This window comes from Neoarius graeffei, chromosome 28, assembly GCF_027579695.1.
Source record: "Neoarius graeffei isolate fNeoGra1 chromosome 28, fNeoGra1.pri, whole genome shotgun sequence".
NCBI lineage: Eukaryota > Metazoa > Chordata > Actinopteri > Siluriformes > Ariidae > Neoarius > Neoarius graeffei.
Genome location: NC_083596.1, coordinates 47,571,267 through 47,589,643, shown reverse-complemented (window position 1 = coordinate 47,589,643; position 18,377 = coordinate 47,571,267). Strand labels below are relative to the sequence as shown.

The 18,377-nt window shown below is 42.0% G+C and overlaps 1 protein-coding gene across 1 annotated transcript; it reads left to right on the top strand.

Moving 5' to 3' along the window:
* The first annotated feature begins 590 nt into the window (after positions 1 to 590).
* On the top strand, positions 591 to 12,914 carry LOC132875550 (trichohyalin-like). Its single transcript, XM_060912410.1, has 3 exons — positions 591 to 648; positions 10,061 to 10,877; positions 11,176 to 12,914. The coding sequence occupies exons 1-3, from the start codon at positions 618 to 620 to the stop codon at positions 12,434 to 12,436; spliced, it is 2,109 nt and encodes a 702-aa protein (XP_060768393.1). The 5' UTR covers positions 591 to 617; the 3' UTR covers positions 12,437 to 12,914.
* Positions 12,915 to 18,377: the final 5,463 nt, after the last annotated feature.

Genomic DNA, 18,377 nt, shown 5'->3' with positions numbered 1-18,377 from the left:
GATTAGTGGGCTAGATGACCACTACCCCTCAATCCCTAAAAGAAACGGGACACCCTACTCTACGCAGGAGCATGCAATACAGAGGGGTAGGGCCAAGTGGTAGGACTAGGGGTGGGGGGGTGTTGAGATTGGGTCTTAAGATGGCACGTTGGCTAACTCCAAGTGACAAGTACAGCATTATTAATTGATATGTGAAATGCTAAATTATAGTTGTATAATTTTTGCAGGTATATTTATTTTACCATTGCTTTGGAGCTTTGAGTAATGACTGTCTACCATTTTCAAGCTAGCTGACATTACTTATCATTTTAATCAAAGCAATATAAGTATAAGTAACTAATGTAAGGTATCACCTGCATAAAAAAAATAGTGATAATACAATGAAATGCAATGAAAAATAGTAGGCACTGGACTGTCTGTAACAGTTTAATTGGATGGATGAGCATATCATCATGAAGAGTCATTGACATACTGTCTTGCAAACATCAGAAAGAAATCCTTAAAACAATATGTTTTGTTTACAGGTTTTTAAAATACAGTATGGTGTCATGCTTAAAACCTTCATGCTGTTTTATTGACTTATACAGAGAGACAGAAAATGGACAGAAAATGAGAAAATGAAAAGGGAGATATCTGCTCTGCTGACTGGTGAGTATGGAAGGAGCTATAAATGTAAACATACATTCATTTTTTGCACTGGAAATGCAAATAATGAGATATTCAGTAAGCATGTAGTCAGAAATAAACAGCTTGTCACATTCACTCTGAAAGATATTATTTTCTCCCCATAGAGAAAGCATGAATTTAAATGCATGGCAAATAGTTTGTGACAAACGTGCACAATTTCAGTACTAAGCATGCAGTTGAATTTACGAATTTACAAATTTACTTATTGTCCATTACATATGTCTAATAATATCTGTAAGAGGCCAAAAACATTCTAATGTTGTGAAATGAGTAAGAATTTGAAGTTTTCTACCTTTACAGTAGCATGCATGTCAACCTTTAGTTACCCATGCCCTTACAAAATCTGTACTTTTCCCTTCCATACACCCGTGAGCCCTTATACACGAGAAAAAATTCCAATATATAATCCAAAGCACTGATTGTTTTATTCCACATTCTACACTCCTATTGTAATCGGCATATTTATCACACTGCATCAAGTTAAAGGGATCAAATAAGCATGTACTGAATAAAAAGAAATTTTAGATCCCAGAGAAAACAACTGAATTAAAAAGGACTATATGTACAGTCAAGTAAACAATTATCTACTAAAGAGAATGACTGAGCTATAAACTTAATTATTTAATATACATTGTATCAGTAATACCAGAATTATTGATGTAAATTTTGCAAATAAAATGTATTAATATTAACCTCCTAGGGCTTAGCGGTCACAAGCGTGGACAGCACTTTTTAGAAATTCGGAACAAGAATCCACATATGTGGACATACTTTTTCTCTAAAAGTACATCGTATCAAAAGATGATGCTTAGTTTTTATTCTAATCAGGTTCTAATAAGCCCAAATAGCAAAGAGAAATAAAAAATGCATGTAAAAAAACAGCTTGGGCCTTAGGAGGTTAAATCAATATTAAGTAAACTAAAGATGACTGAACAACATCAAGTATATTATCTAAACAAGGATAAGTGAAAATATTAATAAATTATGAAGTTAAATTGAAAATCTCATCTCATTATCTGTAGCCGCTTTATCCTTCTACAGGGTCGCAGGCAAGCTGGAGCCTATCCCAGCTGACTACGGGCGAAAGGCGGGGTACACCCTGGACAAGTCGCCAGGTCATCACAGGGCTGACACATAGACACAGACAACCATTCACACTCACATTCACACCTACGGTCAATTTAGAGTCACCAGTTAACCTAACCTGCATGTCTTTGGACTGTGGGGGAAACCGGAGCACCCGGAGGAAACCCACGCGGACACGGGGAGAACATGCAAACTCCGCACAGAAAGGCCCTCGCCGGCCACGGGGCTCGAACCCGGACCTTCTTGCTGTGAGGCGACAGCGCTAACCACTACACCACCGTGCTGCCCTAAATTGAAAATCTTCCCAGTAATTTATAACAAGAATTTGAGTCTTATTCCTTTTTGGAGTGTTCTTTGTTGTTCAAAGATATTGCAGATTTGGCACTAGCTATCAAATCACTCCTTGGGCAGCAGTTGTAGCTCCTCATCACACTTCATTTTAATTTGCGGATATGCAGTTAATGTGTCAAAGATTCAAAGATTCTTTATTGTCAATTCACTATATATCCAAGACATATAGGAGAACTGAAATGACGTTTCTCTCTCACCTTACTTGTAAAGAACAGATAAAGGTTACACACACAAAAAAAACCCCAATAAATATAAATATAGATAATATAGATAAAAAAATTAAGAAAAACTATATACAGTGGTGCTTGAAAGTTTGTGAACCCTTTAGAATTTTCTATATTTCTGCATAAATATGACCTAAAACATCATCAGATTTTCACACAAGTCCTAAAAGTAGATAAAGAGAACCCAGTTAAACAAATGAGACAAAAATATTATACTTGGTCATTTATTTATTGAGGAAAATGATCCAATATTACATATCTGTGAGTGGCAAAAGTATGTGAACCTTTGCTTTCAGTATCTGGTGTGACCCCCTTGTGCAGCAATAACTGCAACTAAACGCTTGTGGTAACTGTTGATCAGTCCTGCACACTGGCTTGGAGGAATTTTAGTCCTTTCCTCCGTACAGAACAGCTTCAACTCTGGGATGTTGGTAGGTTTCCTCACATGAACTGCTCGCTTCAGGTCCTTCCACAACATTTTGATTGGATTAAGGTCAGGACTTTGACTTGGCCATTCCAAAACATTCACTTTATTCTTCTTTAACCATTCTTTGGTAGAACGACTTGTGTGCTTAGGCTCGTTGTCTTGCTGCATGACCCACCTTCTCTTGAGATTCAGTTCATGGACAGATGTCCTGACATTTTCCTTTAGAGTTCACTGGTATAATTCAGAATTCATTATTCCATCAATGATTGCAAGCCGTCTTGGCCCAGATGCAGCAAAACAGGCCCAAACCATGACACTACTGTCACCACGTTTCACAGATGGGATAAGGTTCTTATGCTGGAATGTGGTGTTTTCCTTTCTCCAAACATAACGCTTCTCATTTAAACCAAAAAGTTCTATTTTGGTCTCATCCATCCACAAAACATTTTTCCAATAGCCTTCTGGCTTGTCCACATGATCTTTAGCAAACTGCAGATGAGCAGCAATGTTCTTTTTGGAGAGCAGTGGCTTTCTCCTTGCAACCCTGCCATGCACACCATTGTTGTTCAGTGTTCTCCTGATGGTGGACTCATGAACATTAACATTAGCCAATGCGAGAGAGGCCTTCAGTTGCTTAGAAGTTACCCTGGGGTCCTCTGTGACCTCGCCAACTATTACACGCCTTGCTCTTGGAGTGATCTTTGTTGGTCGACCACTCCTGGAGAGGGTAACAGTGGTCTTGAATTTCCTCCATTTGTACACAAGCTGTCTGACTGTGGATTGATGGAGTCCAAACTCTTTAGAGATGGTTTTGTAACCTTTTCCAGCCTGATGAGCATCAACAACGCTTTTTCCGAGGTCCTCAGAAATCTCCTTTGTTCGTGCCATGATACACTTCCACAAACGTGTTGTGAAGATCAGACTTTGATAGATCCCTGTTCTTTAAATAAAACAGGGTGCCCACTCACACCTGATTGTCATCCAATTGACTGAAAACACCTGACTCTAATTTCACCTTCAAATTAACTGTTAATCCTAGAGGTTCACATACTTTTGCCACTCACAGATATGTAATTTTGGATCATTTTCCTCAATAAATAAATGACCAAGCATAATATTTTTGTCTCATTTGTTTAACTGGGTTCTCTTTATCTACTTTTAGGACTTGTGTGAAAATCTGATGATGTTTTAGATCATATTTATGCAGAAATATAGAAAATTCTAAAGAGTTCACAAACTTTCAAGCACCACTGTATATAGATAATATGGATAAAAAATACACTCTAAAATAAAACAATATACAAAATAGCAATAATGCAATACAGTACAATAACGGAGAAGGTGCTAGAAGAGCAGCTTTTGAGGTGTATATGACATGAGTGCAAATGAGCAGTAGCAGCAGATACAGCAGTAATGCTAATGTTTGTGGTGTGATGTGCAAACGGATGAGTAATGCTAATGTTTGTGGTGTGATGTGCAAATGGATGAGGTAGTTTTCTTGTGTGAATGAATGTGTTACAGACCAGGGGTAGGGGGTAGGTAGTGGATAGAGTTCAGCAACCTGACAGCCTGGTGGATGAAGCTGTTTAGCAGTCTTGTGGAGTGGGCCCGGAGGCTCTGATACCTTTTCCCTGAGGGCAGGAGGCTGAAGAGTGAGTGTGAAGGGTGGGAGGTGTCACCAGCAATGCTGATGGCTCTGTGGGTGAGATAGGAGTGATAGATGTCCATAAGGGAGGGCTGAGGGGTACCAATGATCTTGCTGGCCATATTCACTATGTGTTGCAGAGTCTTCTAGCAGGAGGCACTGCAGCCTCCGTACCACGCAGTGATGCAGCCAGTGAGGACACTTTCAATGGTGCCCCTGTAGAAAGAGCACATGATGGGGGGTGGGACTCGTGCACTCCTCAGTTTGCGGAGGAAGTAGAGGAGAGTTTGAGCCTTCTTGGCCAGCGATGCGATCTTGTTGGACCAGGAGAGGTCCTCAGCGATGTGCACCCCTAGGAATTTGGTGCTGCTCACCCTCTCCACTGCAGCACCATCGATGGTCGGGGGGATGCTGTGAGTGTCCTCTCCTGAAGTCGTCTGCAGCCATATTTTTTCTGTACTCCGTATGAATTTTCCTAACCAATGAAAAAGCCCTCTCACTATCTGCATTGCTATGTGGGAGGCACAGCAAAGCAGTAAAAAGTTGTTTCAGCACTGGAAACCTGGCAACACCCAGAGCAGTTTTTACATTGAAGACCTTTCCCCAGTATACATCTATTGGTACTTTTTTGCCATCATTTGCCCTGCATGGCACAACATCATCTGGCATAAGCTGAAAGTCCTCCCACTCCTCTTTCAACTGTTCCAGGTCTAAGTAAAAGCCAAAAGAGGAAGTTAAATTGACAACACCACTATAGTCCAGGTTATCCTTTTTAGATGGATCTAATACTGCAAGATTGACCAACACTTCATTGTCAAATGGAAATTTATCCATCATCTTCCTGGCAGCAGCCTCATAAAATCCTCTGACAAAGGAGAAGAAGACCTGGACAGTTTTTGCATCCAGGTCTTCCTCTAGCTCCACCAGGCAAGATCTGACTGCAGGCCCCACTGCCAGCTTGTCATTGGACTGCTGCAGCTCCTGGTTGCCCACATCAAAATTCCCTAAGGTTCCTGCAGGACTTGACATGCTTCAGCTCCAAGAACTTCACAGCAAACTTCCGTAGAAACCTGTCCATCTCGGGGAGGAGACTGCCAACCATGCAATCCTCCCCTTGAAAAAGGATGTTAAACTGATTGAGCACTGGCATAATGTACTGCAGGAACAACAGTATCAGCTCAGTCAGGGGTTCCTGTAGCCTGTCATTTATCGACTTAACTTTGCCCGGTTTCTCAACATCTTTATGACTGGTAAAGTAGCTTCGCAAGGCCGGCAGTTGGCTCAGCAGGCGGTTGCAGACTTTCTCTAGGGACAGCCAATGGGTAGGACAGTGCTTCAAGACCTGCTGCTCCTCTACCTAGAATTTAATGTAGAACAATTAATTGAGGAAAAGCTGGAAGACTACCAGAAGAGAATCTCAAAGACTCCTTATGTTTTAGTGATAGGTCTGTTCGCTAACCTCTGTAAACTGCTGAAATTCTTTGAAGTCCTGAATGCGCTTTGAGCTGTGGTGGAAAAAGCAGAACACATCCACCAGAAGGTCATCTACTTTAAATGGCAGCGCCTTCACACCGGCCTTCACACAAAGATTTGCCAAGTGGCAAATGCAGCCAATGCTAAAACAGAAATAACAGTAGAATAAGTACAGTATTGGAGTACTATTCTGATAAAATGTTGGTGCATATTATATATATATATCTCATCTCATCATCTCTAGACGCTTTATCCTTCTACAGGGTCGCAGGCAAGCTGGAGCCTATCCCAGCTGACTACGGGCGAAAGGCGGGGTACACCCTGGACAAGTCGCCAGGTCATCACAGGGCTGACACATAGACACAGACAACCATTCACACTCACATTCACACCTACGGTCAATTTAGAGTCACCAGTTAACCTAACCTGCATGTCTTTGGACTGTGGGGGAAACCGGAGCACCCGGAGGAAACCCACGCGGACACGGGGAGAACATGCAAACTCCGCACAGAAAGGCCCTCGCCGGCCCCGGGGCTCGAACCCAGGACCTTCTTGCTGTGAGGTGACAGTGCTAACCACTACACCACCGTGCCTCGCCGGGGCCGGCGAGGGCCTTTCTGTGCGGAGTTTGCATGTTCTCCCCGTGTCCGCGTGGGTTTCCTCCGGGTGCTCCGGTTTCCCCCACAGTCCAAAGACATGCAGGTTAGGTTAACTGGTGACTCTAAATTGACCGTAGGTGTGAATGTGAGTGTGAATGGTTGTCTGTGTCTATGTGTCAGCCCTGTGATGACCTGGCGACTTGTCCAGGGTGTACCCCGCCTTTCGCCCGTAGTCAGCTGGGATAGGCTCCAGCTTGCCTGCGACCCTGTAGAAGGATAAAGCGGCTAGAGATAATGAGATGAGATTATATATATATATATATATATATATATATTAGTGCTGTCAAGCGATTAAAATATTTAATCGCGATTAATGTCGCGACTGTCATAGTTAACTCGCTATTAATTGCAATTTAATCGCACATTTTTGTCACATGAAAAACCATTGTAATTCTCTTATCAGCATAAAAAAGTGAATGGGCTTGCTCACCGTTCGAACTACGGGGGTACTCGGGGGATCCGAGATCCCCTGAAACAGACATGAGATCCCTTGAAAACATGATTTGGGAAATGTTGGGGGGTCTCTAAAATATTGGCAAAATGATGTTTATTGACATAGCAATCGTGTGTAACAGGAAGCATTTGCATATCCGAAGTGAGCGCGCGATGGAGATCCGCGCTCTGAGACAAGCGCAAGCACCCCCCCCCCCCCCCAAGGGAAAATAAGGGACCCCCCGAAAATATCGGCATAGTTCGAACACTGGTTGTACCAATGTTTTTTTTTTTTATTGCAGAGCATAACACGTCTTGTCACAGCCACTGCAAAGTGGGGCTGGAGCCGCTGATGGGAAAACAAAACTTAAGCCGAGCACCGTGGCGCTTCGGGGGAGGGCAGAGGACTCTGGCTGTGCGGGGCGTGGCATCATGTCACAGAGCGTTAATCTCGCGATAAAAAAATTATCGCCGTTAAAATTGAGTCAAGTTAACGTGGTAATAACGCGACATTTTTGACAGCACTTATATATATATATATATATATATATATATATATATATATATATATATATATAAAATATATCAACTTATGACACATGAAACATACCTACTGTAAAAATCTTGGGACTTTTTGTTTGGAACCTGGTCAAAACAGAATCTTTCCTGCCAATCATGATGTTGCAATTGTCACTTGCAAACCCAACCATGTTGGCCCAGGGGATGTCATTTTCACTGAAAATATGCATTAGTGCTCATTTTGTAATTATAAAAAATTAAAGGTATTTATTTATAATATTATACATATTACTACACACTTCCAGTCTAGATTGTTAAACAGGTATACAGATTCAGCAAACTGGCACACCGTTTTACAATTTAAAGAATAAATTCTTACCTCATGAAGCTGTCAACAGCTTCAAATATCACTGAAGCTTTACCAGAAGCAAGTTCTGGTAAATCCAGCATTCTGGTTTTTACACAAACGTCTTCAAAAATCCGTGCCAGAATGACCAAGTGCTTGGTGCCGTTTCTGTCATCAATTATAATGCTAAACGACTGCTGGCGCATTTTTTTCGACGACAGGATTTGCATAAGAAGGGGCTAAACTTCCTTTGACGACCATGGTCGTCTTCGTTCGTTTGCATGCAAAATCCTGGGTGAACAACAAATGAATAAAAGGTTAGGTCTACGTACATAACTGGCAAGTACAGATTATTTTCCTGGTCAATAAAAGAAAATCAGAGCACGGTAAACATGTAGATGGTGTTAAATTGCTTCCATCCCCTACTGCACATTAAGGCCAAGTTTACATTAGACCGTATCTGTCTCGTTTTCCTCGCGGATGCACTGTCCGTTTACATTAAAACGCCTGGAAACGCCGGGAAATGGGAATCCGCCAGCGTCCACGTATTCAATCCAGATCGTGTCAGCTCCGGTGCTGTGTAAACATTGAGAATACGCGGATACGCTGTGCTGAGCTCTAGCTGGCATCGTCATTGGACAACGTCACTGTGACATCCACCTTCCTGATTCGCTGGCGTTGGTCATGTGACGCGACTGCTGAAAAACGGCGCGGACTTCCGCCTTGTATCACCTTTCATTAAAGAGTATAAAAGTATGAAAATACTGCAAATACTGATGCAAATACTGCCCATTGTGTAGTTATGATTGTCTTTAGGCTTGCCATCCTTCCACTTGCAAGTGGTAAGTGACGCGCATACCCGATATGCACTGAGAGCACACACACAGCGGCTCAGTCCCGAATTACTGCTCGTGCACTTCACTCGCGCGCTCTGTGAGCTGCGCAGGGCCGGAGTGCGCACCCTCCAGAGGGCACTCGCTGTTCAGGGCGGAGTGATTTGGAGCGCAGGATGCCTGCAGAGCCGAGCGTATCCGTGTATTGGTGTTGCTGTGTGCAGGCGAATCGTGTGTTGGTGTTGCTGTGTGCATGTTAATCGTTTTAAAAACGTTAATCTGATGATCCGCTGATATGGTCTAATGTAAACCCCACCTAAGAGACAGGTTACCAACGGTCATTACCACCATTACTCTTCATTCAATACTTTTCCAGTTTACTGACGACTGATTGTAGTAACGAGTGTTGGTCATCTGTGTCTACATATCCTCCTGGGAACCAAGAAAAAATGTGTCTCTTAATTTCTCTTTTGTTGTGATTTCCCTACTAGGTAGGGTTAAAAAAAACCAACAACTTACAATTTAGATTTTTTTCAAGAAAAAAAAGGATGCCCTCTTTACAAGACACCAGGATTCAAGCGAATAGCTTGAAAGAGTAAGAGGGTGTGCACGTAAAACAAATGTCAACTACAGAGGACACAAGTCTATGGGTTGGTTCTCAGGAGGATAAAATGTCTATCAGCAATTAAAATGTTTAGGGAAGCGAAATCGCTGGGTAACTACAGTTGCCGTTGTATAAACGGTGCCTCCCAGTATTGCCTCCCTAAACTATCATGATAATGGAGGAAGCTTTCCTACATGCAAACAGTAAAAACTTAAAAAAAAAAATGCTTACCTGTGCAGTCTTTGAATCGGGAAACATTTTTTCGCTAGCTCCAAAAAATGGTCCACAAATCGAAAATAGTTCCGTTTCATTGGGCATGCGTGTTAGGACTGCTCAACCACAAATCAATGACCGAGAAAACCACGTGCAACTAGAAAATCATAAATCGAAAATAGTTACGTTTCACTGGGCATGCGTGTTTGAAAAAATAAATGGGGGATGCTAAGAAAATTTTCTCGGAGTAACGGAAAAAATCTCAGATGATACGAAACGTAATTTTCCCGTATGAAAATCAGTGTACGCCATATTAGCCAAAAAATTGCATTTTCCCGTACAAAATACGGGGAAACCGTATAAGTTGACATGTAGGCAGTAAAAGAAAAAGACTTATCTTTTTGTTAAATGCAGTTTAATATTCTCGCTAGTTCTCACTAATTTTCATAATAAATAATTATGATTTTGACTTTAGTCATAAGATTCACTGCTTCTGTAGCCAATCACTAGTTATGACCAAGTTAATTAGTCAGCTCATTCTCTGCCCATTTTTTTTTAAAGAACTGGACGGAGCATCAACATCACTGGAACAAAAAGACCTACAGCTAGAGGAGAGACAAAGACAGATCGAGAGTAAAGATACAGAACTGAAAAGCAGAGAGAAAATCACTGACGAGAAAGACGAACTACTCAAAGAGAGAAATACAGAACTAGAGAAGATGACTAAAGAGCTACAGGAGAGAGAAAGAGCTCTACATGAGAGAAATCAACAACTGAAACTGAAAGACACACAGATACAGGACACACAAATCCAAGTGGAGGAAATGGAGAGAAGATTTGTGGAGATGAAAAAAGAATTAAATGAAAAAAATGAACAGATGAAGGTCTTCAAAGAATGTTTAGAGGCTAATGAGAAGACTCTTACTGAGAGAGATGCAGTGTTAATAGACGCAAATAAAAAACTTCAGAATGCTGCAGAACAGTTTAAGGATAAAAACACACAACTGGAGAATATGAACAAACTGCTGAGTGAGAAGGAAACCCAGCTGAAGAAGACAGATAAAGAGCTGGAAACCAGTAAAAATAAACTGGACACACTGGGAGAGGAGCTGCAGGACAAGAAGAGACAACTACAGGAGCAGATGATCGTACTGGAGCAACAGAAAACTGAGTTAACAGAAAAAAACAAACAGTTTGAAGAGAAAGAGAGACTTCTAACTGAGAGAGAGACACAGCTGATGGAAAGAGACAAACAGCTTCAGGAGAAAGACCGACTTCTAGAGGAGAAAACAAAGCAGCTGCAGGAACAGACAGATCCAGAATCATCAGCCGCCATCAGGAGAAGGAACAGCAAGGATGGCTTACTGCCAGCAAGTGAGTAACTTGTAATTAAAATAATAATAATAACCAGATGCTTTGTGAAAGGTGATTCCAGATTGTACATATACACTTAATAATTCATGTGTAAGAGCATGAAATATACTGTAAAGGTATTTAATGATGGAACTCATCACATATATACCTACACAGGTATAATGAATAGAAAATGTAAGCTATCCAGATTTAATCATTAATAGATCATCGATCCACCACCACACTCCATGAAACAGTAATATTACCATAATGCAGTCAGTGATTCTGTATTAAATGATTCATTCTTGTTCATTTTCAGTGAGCGGAGAATCATCTAGTCCAGATTCACCAGTGTCGGTTCCTGTACCAGAACTGAGACTGGTACTGCTGGGCAGGACGGGGTCTGAGAAGAGTGCAGCAGGAAACACCATCCTGGGCATAGAGAAGAGAAACCAGGCTGCTGCAGCTACATCTCCATCCACCCAGCAGAGTGAGAGCACACAGAGAGAGGTGGCTGGGAGGAAGGTGACTGTGGTGGACACTCCTGACTGGTTCTCTCCTGAACTCTCTCTGGAGAAACTGAGAGAAGATGTGGGACTCTGTGTCCATCTGTCTGCTCCAGGACCCCACGCCTTCCTCCTGGTCATACCTGTAAAGCAGCCTACAGGAGAGGAGAGAGGGATGCTGGAGAAAACGGAGGAGATTTTTAGAGAGAGATGTTGGAGAAACACCATGATCATATTCAGTGTTACTGATGAACTTCAGAAGAAGAACATTGAGGAGTTTATCCAGTCAGGAGACCAGGAGGTCCAGAGACTTGTAGAAAAATGTGGGAACAGGTTTCACTGTCTCAACATTAAGGAGAGTGGAGATGGTTCTCAGGTCTTAGAGCTGCTGGAGAAAATAGAGCAGATGATAGAAGGATGCAGAGAGAAAATCTACAGTAGTGAGATCTACCTGGAGACAGAATCTCAGATTAGAGAAATAGAGACAAAGATCCTGAAGGAAAGAGAAGAGAAAAGGAAAAGAGAGGAGATGGAAGTGAGGGAAAAAATAGAAAAGGAGGTGCAGGATTCTCTGAGAAAGATAGAGGGAGTGATTCAGGAACATGTAGACAACATTAGACAACTTAATGATCAAATAACTAAACTAGAGAGAAAGACGTTAGAAGAAAAGGATGGAGAGAAAAAGAAAGAACTTGAGAAGGAGCTGAAACAAGTGGTAGAACAAAAGACAATAATGGAAGAAAAGGTAAAAAAGCTAAAAGAAATGAGAGAGCAGAAAAAGAGAGAGATGGAGGAAAGACACCAACAGGAGCTGGAGAAGATTAGGGAGGTGTATGAAGGAGAAGTCAGGATGGAGGCAGAGAGAAACATAATGAAGATCATCTTGCCTGAACTCGAGAGCAACATTTTGGCTTCAAAAACAAAGATGCAGGAAGAGTTCAGCAGACAGATGGAGGAGAAGCACAGAGAGCTGGAGACTCTTAAACAGAAACTTTTCGAGGTCACAGAATCTCACAGTCTGCTAAAAGAAGCATACCAAATAACTGTATTGGGCTTCACAGAACCAAACCCAGAATAATTTTTGTGAATGTGACAGGGTGAGAATGAGATTCCTAATACACTGGGTGAGTCGGATAGGACCATAAAGGCCTATTTATACTTCTCTGTTGAATCTACTGTACAGTGTTGGTACGACTTGTCCAATGTATAGGTAGATTTCTGGAGAGGTGCACATTCGGCTACAGTGTAGGAAGTAGCATAGGGTACGCAGCTATGCCATACCCTCTGGCATTGATTAAACCCAGAAGTATAAATTCTCCTTAACACTTCATTGGAGGAAAATTTCAAGGGAATTTTTAAGGGTTTGATGATACACTGCTTTGACACCATGATGAGGTAATGTAGCACTGCAATACTAAAACTGAAATACCAAATCTCCAGGCCTATCCATCCATTATCTGTAACTGCTTATCCAGGCAAGCTGGAGTCTATCCCAGTTGACTATGGGCGAGAGGCGGGGTACACCCTGGACAAGTTGCCAGGTCATCACAGGGCTGACACATAGGTGGTGTTTACATTAGACCGTATCAGCGGATCATCAGATTAACGTTTTTAAAACGATTCGCGTGCACACAGGAACGCCAATACACGATTCGCGTGCACACAGCAACCCCAATACACGGATACGCTCGGCTCCGCAGGCATCCTGCGCTCCAAATCACTCCGCCCTGAACAGCGAGTGCCCTCTGGAGGGTGCGCACTCCGGCCCTGCGCAGCTCACAGAGCGCGCGAGTGAAGCGCACGAGCAGTGATTCAGGACAAATAGCAGGAAGTGAAAGTCCGCGCCGTTTTTCAGCAGTCGCGTCACATGACCAACGTGGCATGACCAACGCCAGCGAATCAGGAAGGTGGATGTCACAGTGACGTTGTCCAATGACGACGTCAGCTAGAGCTCAGCACAGCGTATCCTCGTTCCTCAATGTTTACACAGCACCGGATCAGATACGTAATGGATTGAATACGTGGGCCCTGGCGGATTCAAGTTGTTCCGCCTGTGGAGTCGTTTCCCGGCGTTTTAATGTGAACGGACAGTGCATCCGCGAAGAAAACGAGACGGATACGGTCTAATGTAAACACCACCATAGAGACAAACAACCATTCACATGCAGATTCACACCTACGGTCAATTTAGAGCCACCAATTAACCAAACCTGCATGTCTTTGGACTGTGGGGGAAACCAGAGCACCCAGAGGAAACCCATGCAGACACAGGGAGAACATGCAAACTCCACACAGAAAGGCCCTCGTCAGCAACTGGGCTCGAACCCAGAACCTTCTTGCTGTGAGGCGACAATGCTAACCCCTACACCACCGTGCCACCCTCTATATTATCTTCTCATCTCATCTCATTATCTCTAGCCGCTTTATCCTGTTCTACAGGGTCACAGGCAAGCTGGAGCCTATCCCAGCTGACTACGGGCGAAAGGCGGGGTACACCCTGGACAAGTCGCCAGGTCATCACAGGGCTGACACATAGACACAGACAACCATTCACACTCACATTCACACCTACGGTCAATTTAGAGTCACCAGTTAACCTAACCTGCATGTCTTTGGACTGTGGGGGAAACCGGAGCACCCGGAGGAAACCCACGCGGACACGGGGAGAACATGCAAACTCCGCACAGAAAGGCCCTCGCCAGCCACAGGGCGCGAACCCGGACCTTCTTGCTGTGAGGTGACAGTGCTAACCCCTACACCACCGTGCCACCCTCTATATTATCTTCTCATCTCATCTCATTATCTCTAGCCGCTTTATCCTGTTCTACAGGGTCACAGGCAAGCTGGAGCCTATCCCAGCTGACTACGGGCGAAAGGCGGGGTACACCCTGGACAAGTCGCCAGGTCATCACAGGGCTGACACATAGACACAGACAACCATTCACACTCACATTCACACCTACGGTCAATTTAGAGTCACCAGTTAACCTAACCTGCATGTCTTTGGACTGTGGGGGAAACCGGAGCACCCGGAGGAAACCCACGCGGACACGGGGAGAACATGCAAACTCCGCACAGAAAGGCCCTCGCCAGCCACAGGGCGCGAACCCGGACCTTCTTGCTGTGAGGCGACAGTGCTAACCCCTACACCACCGTGCCACCCTCTATATTATCTTATGTAAGTCAAAAGTATTGTTTGCTATGTCCGTTAATGATGTCGCTAACTCCACTGTACCGTTTCCAATTCGCAAATAGAAAGTTATGTGCCAAAACAGATGAGCTGAGCGATACGCACAATTAAATGTCCCATTGCAGTTATAGTAAATCTAAGCACTCTTAGAACACTGCTTGAGCAGTCAAAATTAGTGGACTGAAACTATTCCGTAAACATTTTATACCATAGTGCTGTTGAATTCTCCATCTGATTGGTCCGAAAGGGTTAAGTTCCTCTGATAGCAGCTTTGACTATTGTTTACATGTTTACTGTAATGCTCTCATTTTAATATGTGAACAATATATCTTTATATCTGCTATACCATATGTGATCAGAGAAACTGAAAACCCCTCAAGTGTTTAAAGCATTACACCGAGCAGTTTATCTTAACAAAGTCCTTAATATTAACACTTCCACTGTTTTATGTCATTTATCTTCAGGAGCGATATCAATTCATACACTGTCACTGGCTCATAATGTAACACTATTTTGAAGGTGTTGCTGGTTTGTAAAAGATCAGAGCTCACTACAGTTCACTACATAATCTGTATAAGAAATCCAGTCAGGGGCGCAGATACGTTTTTTGAACTGGGGGGGACAAAAAACTGGGGGGGACAAAGCTGCCAGCAAACCAACCCCAACCCCGATATGCCTGTCAAACTTGTTGTGGGTTACCATAGCAACCAAGCTCGAGCTCGCAACCTGTGCAGTCTGCGCAGCTCAACCAACCGAATATCAGTCTTTGTTTTGTTTTATGTGAGTTGTTGCAACTATGTATATACTGCTGTGCACCTCAATAAACCGAATGGTAATTAGTCTTTTGATTTTTCCGTGAGGTTTGCCTTATGCAAAGAAAGACAGCATAGACGTTTTTCCTCTCTATAAGTGGGGGGGACCGAACGAGGTGAATTTAAATCTGGGTGGGACGAATCCCACCCGTCCCCCCCTCTATCTGCGCCCGTGAATCCAGTGCATCAATATTCCTCCTAATTTCACAACTGTCTTCCATAATGGTGTTAGTTCGGGGAGTCTATAACAATATTAACACAGGAACTGAAATTCTGTAGTGATCGATCACAAATATCATGAATGACAAACTTTTCTCTCTGTTTTAATAATATTATAGTGACACTTTTACTTTTAAAGTTATCTTGGTGTCTGGTTCTGCTTTTTAATTCATGTCTGATTTCTATATCAGAAACTCAGAACAGCTGAATAATGTAGTACTAAGAAGCTACTTTCTTTTGTGTGATTTTCACGGTGCACTTTTGTGACTGTTAATAAGGAAACATACACTATGAAATTTTATATTAACTGATCATTCACCATCAATTTTATATGGGTTTAAGGATGACATCAGTATGGCAATAGTCCAGTTCAATATATATTTTATTAATAGTGTATCAAAATGTCATTACTTGGAAATGTATAATGTGTTTTGTGGAAAGTGTCAACAAATTATTTTGTGTTAAACACATGAAAATAACTTGATTACAGTTCAAGTACAGTGGTGCTGAAAATATATAAATTGATCATGTCTGTTAATCCTGGTACAAAAATGCTCACGTGAGAAGAATTGTAATAAATCTGTCCACCAGTAGAGATCAACAACAGGTCGCTTTCTTTTGCTTTATCATTATTGAAAGTATATTGGATTTTTAATTTTATATAGTGCATCAGTGTATTTGTAAGTCCCTTTGATGCTGGGATCCAGGAAGTGTCTCATAATATTATAATTTTTTCCTGTAATATATATTATGACTTTTTCTTGGTAAGTTATTTTATTCTTGAAATCTTGTATGTTTTTTAAACAGTGGCCCTACAACACTGTCATATTTAACATTTAACTTTGAACTATTTTTCTCTAAATTTTACAACTTTATTCTCAAAATAATTTATTTTAATTTTTTATAAGTATCCCGACCACACCATCGTATATTATTGATAATAGGACAGTATAATTATGAACTTAAAGGGGTCGGCTCACCTTTCCCAGAATCCTCTGTGCCAAGAAGTGAGTCACCATTTTTTATGTTACTGATATTCCAGAAACAATCTGCCACAATTCGCCGATATCCTCGAACATAGATCTTAAACTGTAATGTGAAATTGGTAATCCTTTGTCAAAGTATCGATATTTTAAATTCTTTTGATAAATCCATTCTGTTTTGTTATGGTTATTCTATTGTAATGGACCAGAACTGTTCAAGGAAAGAAAATATGAGGCATGTTTTGTTCAAAGCATTCACGTATGACACATACAGTGCCTTGCAAAAGTATTCATACCCCTTGAACTTTTTCACATTTTTCCACCTTACAACCACGAACTTAAAAGTTTTTTATTGAGATTTTATGTGATAGACCAACACAGGGTAGCACATAATTGTGAAGTGAAACAAAAATGATAAATGGTCTTCAAAATTTTAAACAAATAAAAATCTGAAAAATGTGGTGTGCATTAGTATTCAGCCCCCTGTACTCTGATACCTCTAAACACAATCCAGTGCAATCAATTGCCTTCAGAAGTCATCTAATTAGTTAATAGAGTCCTACTGTGTGTAATTTACTCTCAGCATAAATACACTTGTTCTGTGAAGGCCTCAGTGGTTTGTTAGAGAACACTGAAGAACAAACAGCATCATGAAGACCAAAGAACTCACCAGACAGATCAGGGATAAAGTTCTGGAGAAGTTTAAAGCAGGGTTAGGTTATAAAAAAAATATCCCAAGCTCTGAACATCTCAGGAAGCACTGTTCAATCCATCATTCAAAAATGGAAAAAGTATGGCGCAACTGCAAACCTACCAAGACATGGCTGTCCACCTAAACTGACAGAGCGAGCAAGGAGAGCACTGGTCAGAGAAGCAGCCAAGAGGCCCATGATCACTCTGGAGGAGCTGCAGAAATCCACAGCTCAGGTGGGAGAATCTGTGCACAGGACAACTATAAGTCGTACACTCCACAAATCTGACCTTTTTGGAAGAGTGGCAAGAAGAAAGCCATTGTTGAAAGACAAGCATAACAAATGTAGGGGACAAAGCAAACATGTGGAAGAAGGTGCTTTGCTCAGATGAGACCAAAGTTGAACTTTTTGGCCTAAATGCAAAGCGCTATGTGTGGCGGAAAACCAACACTGCTCATCACCCTGCACACACCATCCCCACTGTGAAACATGGTGGTGGCAGCATCATGCTATGGGGATGCTTTTCTTCAGCAGGGACAGGGAAGCTGGTCAGAGTTGATGGGAAGATGGCTGGAGCTAAATACAGGGCAATCCTGGAAGAAAACCTGTTGGAGGCTGCAAAAGACTTGAGACTGGGAAGGAGATTCACCTTCCAGCAAGACAATGACCCTAAACATACAGCCAGAGCTACAATGGAATGGTTTAGATTGAAGAATATTCATGTGTTAGAATGGCCCAGTCATAGTCCAGACCTAAATCCCATTGAGCATCTGTGGCAAGACTTGAAAATTGCTGTTCACAGATGCTCTCCATCCAATCTGGCTGAGCTTGAGCTATTTTGCAAAGAAGAATGGGCAAAAATTTCAGTGTCTAGATGTGCAAAGCTGGTAGAGACATACCACAAAAGACTTGCAGCTGTAATTGCAGCAAAAGGTGGCTCTACAAAGTATTGACGCGGGGGGGGGTGTAAATACTAATGCACATCACATTTTTCAGATTTTTATTTGTTTAACATTTTGAAGACCATTTATCATTTTCATTTCACTTCACAATTATGTGCTACTCTGTGTTGGTCTATCACATAAAATGTCAATAAAAAACTTTTAAGTTCGTGGTTGTAAGG